Genomic DNA, 10,819 nt, shown 5'->3' on the forward strand with positions numbered 1-10,819 from the left:
CCACAGGCACTATAGTCTGTGGTCATGCAGTTCCCTAAGCAACTCTGTGACTGCTTATCAACTCATTGTCTTTTGAATTCACTCAGCTGCTTCTCTCAGAACTGCTCGAGCCCTGTCCTTGCAGGAAACCTTGCATGCGAGCTTCTTTCTCTTACAGCCCATTAGATTCAAAATTTCAAGTCACCTCTTTATATGAGCTTCATCTAAGACCCTCTCTGTTATCAAGGGCCTTGTAAAATGGATCATTATAGCTTACCATGTGAGTTTGGCTCAAATAGTGACTCTAATAAACGTATGTATGAATTTGATACCTCATGAATTCTCTCCTACACGCTCCAATGCCTGCCAAGGCAGTTTTAGTTCTATCTGTACCATAACCCACTTATCTTCTTGGAAATAGAAGGGTAAGCACAGAATCAGCCCAGCAAACTATTACAGCATATGAAACAGGCCAAGTTCGCTTTCAGAAGTTTCACCTAACCTGCAGGGCTGATGCTGTCCTTGCCACAACCACCTAGATCACAAACTCGGCCAAAATGCAGCTAGAGGCATTTCTGGATGAAAACTTAAATTTCTTTCACCAAATATTGCACTGAAAAAAGGGAAAAACTCGGGGAGGTGTGCATGCCTAATCCTTAGCCAGAGAGATATGGCTTAGAATCTCTTTCAGATTTCGCCATGTGGCAAGAGGCTAGAACGATCCAAGGCCTTTATTCAGCTCCTCACACATGCTGAACAAGCTGAGGTTTCCCTTATTTTAAGGAACTACTCTTTACTCCTTTGATCTGCTGCAGGAAGGAAAAATTTGAGTGACAAAACACATCTTTGCTAAAGGACACTTCATTTTCCAAAGTCATATTGTCTTCTCAGATGAAGTATACAAATTTTAATTAGCCTCAAAGCAACAGCAGTGTCATATACGCACTTTCTCTTAATTTAAAGGAGGTACATTTTATAGACATTATATAAAAATTAACTCAGCTATCACTTAAGTACAGGAAGCATTGCTTAAAAATTATTTCCAGGATAATGTAATCCTACCTAAAAAAAGTAAGGTAAAAATGACTGTGTGTGTGTAGACTTCCAGGCGCTATAAAATGTAAGGAAGTCACCTTTTTAAAAAGGACTATATATTAGTTGCATTAGGCACAGCTGGCTCTGTTAGTGCAACACAGAAATGCTGCAAAGAAGAAAGGGGGATTGTAATTTAAGTTTCTGTCTATGATTTATGTATTTCAGTTTGTTGAGTTGCATCCTTCCTAATGAATACAATGCATCACCTAAATCACTTAAATTGAGACTGGGAAATGACAGAGTTGTGTCTCCCCTTACCAGTGCTTTCCCACAACCAAACACTACATCTTGTTAGGACAAAGACTTCAAGTATTTGTTAACAATACATTAGTTCTCCATTCAACACAGAAAACAATTAATGACTTGGCTGAGAAGGTTATAACTTTCTATGGGACCAATAATGCCATAAGCGATGGAAAGATCAGTATATTTACCATAGTTACCCATTACTACAGAGCTGAAAAAGGAATAATATGTTGTATAACTATTTTCCATACAGCAGCAAAACCACACTCGATTTATTCAAACATTCAGAAAAGTTCCAGGGCTTCTGAACAGATTATGATCTTCACAATAATGTAGCTCTTTAAATGCTGTTTTCTTCCAAAATTCTATGCAACACCCCTACAATTCATTAATATGTATTTTTACATTGACATAAGTCAGTCTCCTAAACTACAGAACTCATTATATCACTGGAATAAAAATCATGTAAAGATCGTAATATGTCATCAGTTCTTGATTCTGCTTTTGCACAAGCGTCTGACAGGACAGTAGCAGACCCCGAAGTATCAAGCATACAATGAAAGCAGAACTTCTGAGAACACAGCATGTGATGACTTCAGAGGACCCAGTGTATAAATATGACCGAAAAATGGTCTGTTACTGATGAAGCCTTTACAGCTGCCTAACGTCAGTCTGAGTATAACTAAGAGGACAAAGATAATTGGTAAAATATTCCATATATGGCAAAAAAAAAAAAAAAAACATAATAAGAAAACACAATCCCTTCTAAGAGAGAAAGAACAAAGAAAAGACAGAGCCATCTCCATTCAAATATACCACATCAGATCAGCCTATTTATCCACCCAAGTCCTCCTTCACCTTCAGTGGAGAAAAAGAGGTGCTTTTTGGTTTGTCACCCACCATAGTTTGCTAATGCAACTCAACAATCATATATAAAGCATTTTATTTTGCTGTCTAACTGGGGGAAAGAATAGCACGTGCATGGGTGCATGTTTTCTACTCCAGCCTTCTGATAAAGTAAGACTGATAACTGCGGCACTGAGTCTGAGTCAACTCAGTGACAGGAAGAGATTAAGCATAATACATACCATTTTCTGTCTGGGGGTATTATTTTGACTGATAGTGTATGTGAGTAAGAGTCCACGAGCCTGAGTAGCACTGTACATCTGTATCAGCATGTATGCTTTGTTCAGATCCTTGCTAAAGCTGAGAACAAAGTAATGATGTTAGACAGCTTCCAGAAACCAGCTTTTAAGAACGTCATATTGATTCAGTCCTTTCAAAGAAACAAACCATACTTTCAAATCTAGTTTATGTTAACTACAGAAAGGCTTTGACTGTATGTGCTTTTTTAACTCTCAATAGCAGAACTGACAAGCTCCCCCCTCCCTTCCTGATTTTTTTTTCCTTGTAAGCAATTTATTTTTTAGTTATGTTGTTTAAAATGCAATGTTGGCAATGAGATATTGCTAGAGGCTTTGGACTGATGCCTTCTAAAACTTCCACTTCTCTCAACTTTTACTAGCAATAAAGAATTTGTCTCTAGAAACATGTAATTTTGATTACAAAATTACCCCAAAAACATAAATGGAATTTAATTGGTTACAAAGTAATATTTTCACATAGTCAAGGGATTGTTTGGGGGATTTAAGACATAATTTATTAGTTCTGGTTAAGGTGCACATTTTGATTCCTACAGGCAAATAACAAACTGATTAGTAAGTGTAATAAAGCAATTTATTTGTCTGATAATTGGCAGCTAGAAGTGCAATAACTTATTTGATCAACTGCCATTTTGAAGAACATTAAAGCTTCTCATAATTATGCTATCTATATGGTATGCAGACAAACAACAATACAGCATTACCCCTATTACACTAGTGATTTAAGATGATATTTCTGCCAGGTTTTGTACCTTTCTAGATAATGCAAAAGGAAGTAATTACTTTCTGTACTGAAAGATTGAAGAATTTACTCCCTTTTAGATAGGCAAAGAATTTGACTATAGGAAGAACTAAAGATGATAGCTTCTCTCAATCAATTTTTTTCTGATATTCAAAACCACGCATGTCAGTTTTGAGAAAGAGTTCTTAGCTTTCCAGTCATTTAGTTCTTCAGAATCCTGTAGCTGTCAAGTGAAGACAGACACCCCTCTCTGGCAAGCTTTTCCAGTTTGTTACATAAAATGAAGTTCTTCTCATGTTCCTTAATTCAATTACTTTGTCAGGTTAACATCAACAGCTGACAGCTTTCGGAGTCCAGCTCTCTGAAGGCCTGGCCTCACTGAATTCAGTGGACCGAGGCCAAGAGAGGAAGCCGCTGCAGAGCCAATAAACGCCACATTTCACACTTTCCATTACACAATGGAAAGGACTATGACAAATGTATAACATCACCTTTCTGAGGTCAAACGAGACCTTCAGCGACCTAGGTAAGGAAATATTTACCACTTAGAAGTTTAGATGAACCAGAGCACACTGCCTTGAGAAGGTCAGTGAAGACTGCCTTGGTTCCCTACTGTTTTACTGAAAATGTCTTACATGCAATTAAAAAGAAAACCGGGAAAAAGATATTACACTAAAATCACACAAGTCTCAAGAAAAAGTGAACAAGCTAAAAAAATTTAAACACGAAGACAAATGATATATGATATACTATAACTCACACAGATACATAAACACAAATAGAAAATAGTTCTTTTCATTTAAATTCAACATCAATACAAGTAATGTTTTTCTACTACGCTCAAAGAATCTCATTTCAAATAGATTTACAGTTTAAAATCCTTGGCAGAGAATGAATCCTGGAAAGCTACTTTGTGCTATATGAGAAAGGTCAAAAACCTTGTTAAAATCCTAATGGAATTTAAGTTTTTATAACTGGAAACTTATGTTCTGTATCACTGAAAACTAGAACAGTCTCTATTTTATCATCATTTCTCATTAAGCCAATCTACAAAAGTACAGGTCTACTATTAAGAAGCTCAATATGCTTACATTTCTAACATACTGTTCTGAGAGACCTTACATAATTTAACTTTCATAATAAATATTTTAACAAGTTGTACACTCCCTTTCTACACTATAAGCTTTCAAACAAAGGTAGAGGAGTGCTAAGGAAATACCACAATTCATTTTCTGGAGACTCTATTCCACTGTAAAAGTTGTGAATGATCTGTCAATCAGCTTATGTTTTACCTCATTTCCTGAAAAAGACAAGCAGTGGTAGGTTTTCCTAGCTCTTCCTAGCAGCCACTGTCACTGAGGACTTCTACCTCAAATCATCTCCTTTCTTAGGATTCGACTGTCTTATTAACAAAGAAATTAAGTACAAAGTAAAGACAGCAAACTGTACAAACAAGCCTGTGGCTAAGTCATGATTTCTTACATCTCTATCTTAGCTAGGAAAATCCTTATTTATCAGTCATGATTTCACACTGTACAGTATAAAGAACGTTGCAGAGCTGCGTTGCTGTGTAGTACATACCCCATGTTCTTTAGCAGCCATAACCACTTTTGAAAGAATATCTTCTTCAACAAATGGCCTCACAGCATCATGGATAATCACTACTTCTGGTTTCTGGAGCAGATGGTTGGAAAATTCATTGTCTGCAAATACTTTCAGTCCATTGAAAATTGACCGGTGACGAGTCATTCCACCTTTTACTACCATAACTCTTTTGTGGCCATATTTTTCAATGATAGACTTCATTGTTTCAATATTTTCAGGAGAGACCACCACAATAATGTTGGATATCCAACTTATCCTGGAAGAAACAGTAAAAAAACAGAAAAAGTAGACATGAATGGCTAAATAAAAGTACAGATATTCCCATGAAACAAATAAATTAGTATTAAAAAAAAATTCAAGATGGTTAAATAAAGCATCTTTCAATATACTCAAGTCTATGTCTTTGTGTGTGTACTAGCACTCCACCCCTAAAGGGAGAGCTACATGACAGGATGTCTACCGACACATGGATGCATGGATGCCAACCAAAGTAATGGGAATTCGACTTGCTTCCAGCAACCAGTTTGCAGACGCTTTTTTAATTTTTTTTTTTTTTTTTTTTTTTAAAAAAAGGCTTTCTCTAAATTCAGTCTACAATAAATTGGTAAATCCTTGGACACGTGGAATACTCCATGTTCTACCATGCAGTACACTCTGTACAAGTGAATAAGAGAATCAAGAAAAACTCTGAAACAAAGATCACTATCAAGACAGGCATAAGTAGGAATTGACAGATTGCTAATTAATCAAAACTGTGACACCTGCATATTGGCCGTAAACATTATACTGGCAGTTTGCAAAAAAAAAAAAAAATATAGATACATATGAAAGTTTCTTCTCTAGAAAGCTAGTAAAATGTAAAAACATAGCTATGAAAAGCATATTTTCAGAAAACTTTAAGCTTCTACTGTTAGTATCAGCCTAGCTCTACAACTGAGGAGTGATGTGGGGGGAGAATGACCCACCACCCACAAGATTAAAACCAGTCATAACTGAAGTTGTACTTGTGTCAAAGGACCTTGGAACACAAATTATAGTCACATGTGACATACTATACTTCAAAATAATGGAAATACCATATTCAAATCTATCTACTTGAGTAGAGTCTTACTTCCTAAATGCTATGCAGAAAGCATAAAAAAGGATTTAAAATTGTTTTGTCTCCTTTCTCTGTCTCCACGGATGACATGAGTGGTTTTTAGCAAGACAGACAAGAAACTCATTAGATGAGCAATGATTACAAAAACTATTTGCTATTTACTAGAGTAAAATCACTTGTGTAGCCTAGGCATCCAATTAGGAAGGGAGACAGGTATGGTATGTTCTCTTAACTAAAACTAGTAAAGCTATTGAAACTATTTTTGCAGACATTAGATGGACTAAGGTACTAAACACTTCCAGTTAGAAAGATAAGAGTAAGAAATTTATAGTTCAGAAATATACAGGCTCGAGCTATTGGTTTCTGCAATAACACAAGAAGGCATTGCCTAGGAACTATCCTTACTCCAAAAGGAAAGTCATCTGTGATACAAACCACTCCCTTAAAACTATGTGAAACAACAGAGCACCTACAAGAAAGCTGGGGAGGGACTTTTTACAAAGGCAGGCAGTGATAGAACAAGGGCAATGGGTTTAAACTGAAAGAGGAGAGGTTTAGATTAGATATTAGGAAGAAATTCTTCACTGTGAGGATGGTCAGACACTGGAACAGGTTGCCCAAGGAAGTTGTGGATGCCCCCTCCCTGGAAGTGTTCAAGGCCAGGTTGGATGAGGCTTTGAGCAACCTGATCTAGTGGAAGGTGTCCCTGCTGATGGCAGGGGCGTTGGAATTAGATGATCTTTAAGGTCCCTTCCAACCCAAACCATTCTGTGATTCTATGATCTTCCACCCTCTGTGTTTTTTCGTAATTAGTAGAACTCCAAGGAAAATTATATCAATGAATTTTAAAATAGCTATTAAAAATAAAATGAATGGAAGTGCTATTAGAATTCTTCAAAAGACAAATATTTGTCCTTATGTTCATTTCATTATGAACAAAGGCAGAAAATACAGCCAAATCAACATATTCTCAGCAATTTTTCAGTACTGTAGTTGTTTAAATGTAAAATCTGAAGTAATATGGTTTCAAGTGTCATTTCAACTTTTCACTCACAACAGGTTCATCAAAAGGTTTTCAAATCTCTCACGAGTCTGGCATAGTCTTACATTTAGGGTACTACAAAACTTAGTACCTCTGCATGACTTCAACTCAGAAGTAGGGCAAACTAATTGGATTCATCTCAGTTCCTCTTTTGAATATTGCAAGTCAGTCAGTTAAATAACACAAAATTCAAGAAGAGCTATTTCACACTAAATATTAGAATAAGAACTCTGCACTTTTATTCACAGAAAGACTATAGCCTTGCACAGTTCCTGTAAACAGTGGCCAGTCTGTACATTTGCTAGTGACTGTGTAAGAAGAACACTGACATTTCCCATTCTGGAGTCAAATGAAACAGATTATGGGGCAACTGGGCAGTTCACAGCATCTTCTGAGAAGAAGGGAATTCCCGAGAACAGAAGTACTGGCCAGCCTATGATAAATCTCTGCACAGGGGTATGGAATGGCTCAAGGCCTTCAGTGGTAAAATACACCAAAAAAGTGACAGGATGCGGTCACAGCTCCACCCTGTGTCTGGATAAACACATTTATAAACTTGAGTACGTCCTCCTTAAACTCATTCTGGACTGATGTTCTGCAATTAGGGATTCAGAGATGCAATATATTCATATAGAGTATAACGACTGATTACATACAAGAACCGCTTAGGCTTTGAAGCCTAACATGTCCCATCAAAACTGATTTATAAAACTCATGAAAAGTACTAGTTCAGTAAAGTATGCTACTAATTTAGTAAAGTACGCCACAAATTCTCACAAATGAGAACTGTGCATCACACAGGTGCTTAATCTTTTAAAGATCTGCTTATGGAAATATTGCAAAGTGTTCTAATGAAGTAGAAAGACACCAGTATACACTCAATCTGGCAGTAAATGGATTTTTTTTTCCCTCTCTCAATTTGTCACACCTTTTTCTTCAGAAAGATTTCATACTAAAACAGTAAGAAACTCAGGACATGCTCCAAACCACTTTAAAAATAGTAAGCAGCCTTTCCATTTTATAACTAATATTAGATCAAGATAATGCAAGGTTCAGAAAGAATCGGCACAAGGCATGAAAAAGATCAGAATAATGTACCCCAATGTGCTTTAACAAGCACTAAATGCAGAACTCTAGTGCTTCCATACAACATAGGCTATAATTCTAAAGGGGAAAAGTCACATCTGATCAAATGAAAAGTAACACACCCAGTTAAAAATCACTTCACAACTGCCTTGGGAGGACCTCGATATTAGGAGAAGGAAAACAATGAGGCAGAAAAAGACCATATGTCTGTTTCTTCCAACTGTCCTTCTTGTCATCATTGACAGACAGATCAGCTGCCTAGTAGAAAAGAGTATTGTTGCATTAAATTTCAAACTAAAGTACATGCATTTATACTAGCTGAGATAGAACTCAAAGTAAAGGAGCACATTAACTCCACAACATATTAAGCTATTCATGACCTCACAACACAGACTGCAAAGGAAATGAAATAACCAATTAATTATGCTCTGAGACTGTATCACATCAATTGCATGCGGAGGTACAAATGTGACGGAAGTTTAACCCTCTGTTAGTTCACTCACATACAAACCAGTGCTGAGTATGAAATCTGACATAAGGCTTAAATACGCATACTGAGTTTCTTGCAACTCTTATCCAGACCAGTAACAACCCATTTAACACCAAACTTACTGGAACTGGCAGTTTTACCAGCAGAACAAGGCTGGAACCAGGCAGTCACTGCTGAGATGGCTTTAGTAGTGTAAGATATGATCTTTCACGGCCACAGAAACTCTTCAGAGGTACAAGATAAATCATTACATTACTTTTGCTGATCTTGTTATTCAAGCAAAAAGAGAAAAAGAAATGTCAAGAACAAAATGCATTTGCAGAATGCAAGCATAACTTCCTTTTGCTCCATAACAACATTTACCTTACTCTGTTTTCCTCTGTATAGATTTAGTAAAAGATGTGTGCACATGTGCACAGAGTTGAGATTCCTCCCTGTCTCCGAAAAGGAATTGCCAAGGTTCTACTCTAAACAAATATATATACAAAAAAAATAAAATTAAGGAAGAACTCTACTGATTTGTACAGAAGCAAAAAGGAGGAATGTCATTCTAGTTCTGTTGAACTTGATGCAAAAGCACAGTTCAATAAAAGTGGAAACAAATCCAATGGGAAAAACAGACATTTAAGTTCTCTAACACACTTTAATTTTACCCCTAAGGTAGGACCTGACCTTCCTATCAGCAACACTCTATTGGCAATAAAATCCAATCATTTCTCCTCACCCTATTTGTTCTCACCTCCTCTTCCGATGTGGTCCTCTTTGATTAGTATTGGCAGGCCAATGTTCTACAGGCTGTCATCCTACGCAACAGGCTGCACTCCTTATTCATTCATCTCTGCCCGTCCTGTCCGACAGTTTTTCCACATCAATATTCAACATTCTAACTACCTGCAGCTGAACACTGTGAAAATCTTTTTCTCCTGATTTTTAAAAAGCACATTCGAAGCAGCTGCAAATTCTTGATTTGCTCATGTATTTCCATCTATACATTGCTCAGTTTCTTCCAGATTAAAAAAAGCTCAAAAGTTGGTGCAGTAGCTGAGATAACCAGTTCAACAGAAGTTATTACAGGCTAATCAGTCAATGATTCATTCCATTACAGCAGGTAAACAACATACATCAGAAGACAGCATAAAGCTGAACAGAAAATCTGCCACTTCTGGGTGATAGATTATGTGACAAACTATAGTTCCCCAATATTACGTCTTTGTGCAACCATTTGCACAAAGAACAAAGTACCTCCTGTGCACTTTCAGAGTCAGAACTAAAAGTGTTGAGACAAAAATGAAAGCCATTCCAAGCTTTAGGGTACACCTGTTCCCAGCTCCCCATACACATACATACCAGCCAGCACAGCATTTCAGTACAAGGATGGCAGAAAGCTCTGCCTGCGAGAGCACTGGCACCAGTTTTTGCACTCCTGAAGTGAAGCAAAAGCACTAGGTTGTTACTCTCACAATCAGTTTGGGATCACACGCCCGGCTGGACCGTACAATTAGAATTCAACCTTCTAATTTTTTGCAGCTTTAGGACATAAATATAATACTGTTGCTCAAAGAACTGTTATTTTCCCAGAGCTTACTGGCAGCAAAATCAAAGATTTTTTTTGTTGTTGTTAAATGAATAATGTTTTATTTTCCTATGAATATCATTTCCTTCCCAAACCTCACTCTGTTCTCTTTTCCAGGTCTCCAATACACTGAGTGAGGATATTATTCTTCTCTGTAGATTCCCATGACACTTTGGCAGAAATTACAGCTGTGACAGAAAAGCTTTGGATTGGACGTTTTGCTTACTGATGTGTTTAGCTTTGTGACTGGCTGCTGTTGAAAATTAAATAAAAAAAACAAGCAATATTTCTTTCATAAAGTAACAAGTGACCTTAGGGAAGCCTCTCTGGGTGGGAATGAAAAAAGAGTCCCAATTTTGATGTACAAGTTTCCGTGAGTTAAGAACTTTGGGACACTTTAGCAATTCCATTTCTTTTCACCACCCTCCACTCCTCCCCGTTTATTTTCTCTAAAATCTAAAGGTTTGTTTCTCTACAGGTTACTGCAAAATATCCAGAATACATCTGACACTCCACTCCTACCTGCAGTGTTTCAAGTGACACTACATACAAGACTGACATTATGTTAACATTCGACAATAACATTAACTGTCAGTCACATGCCTAGAACTTAAAGAGTCTTAAGGAAAGGAAAAACCTGACTGCTAAGATATCCCATTACTGAAATTCTTTGCATCAATGTAAATGAAGAATAGTTAT

General features: G+C 36.9%; 1 protein-coding gene across 1 annotated transcript in view; it reads right to left on the reverse strand.

Annotated features, from left to right (window-relative positions):
- Positions 1-10,530, reverse strand: part of LOC104522013 (D-ribitol-5-phosphate cytidylyltransferase-like) — a gene marked incomplete at its 3' end in the record, with an annotated part of 20,720 nt that extends 10,190 nt beyond the window's left edge. The window contains 3 exon segments of the mRNA XM_010164176.2: positions 4,807-5,086; positions 10,347-10,390; positions 10,393-10,530. Coding sequence (XP_010162478.2) covers positions 4,807-5,086; positions 10,347-10,390; positions 10,393-10,530 — 462 coding nt within the window.
- Positions 10,531-10,819: the final 289 nt, after the last annotated feature.

This window comes from Antrostomus carolinensis, unplaced genomic scaffold (genome assembly GCF_000700745.2).
Source record: "Antrostomus carolinensis isolate BGI_N321 unplaced genomic scaffold, ASM70074v2 scaffold30843, whole genome shotgun sequence".
NCBI lineage: Eukaryota > Metazoa > Chordata > Aves > Caprimulgiformes > Caprimulgidae > Antrostomus > Antrostomus carolinensis.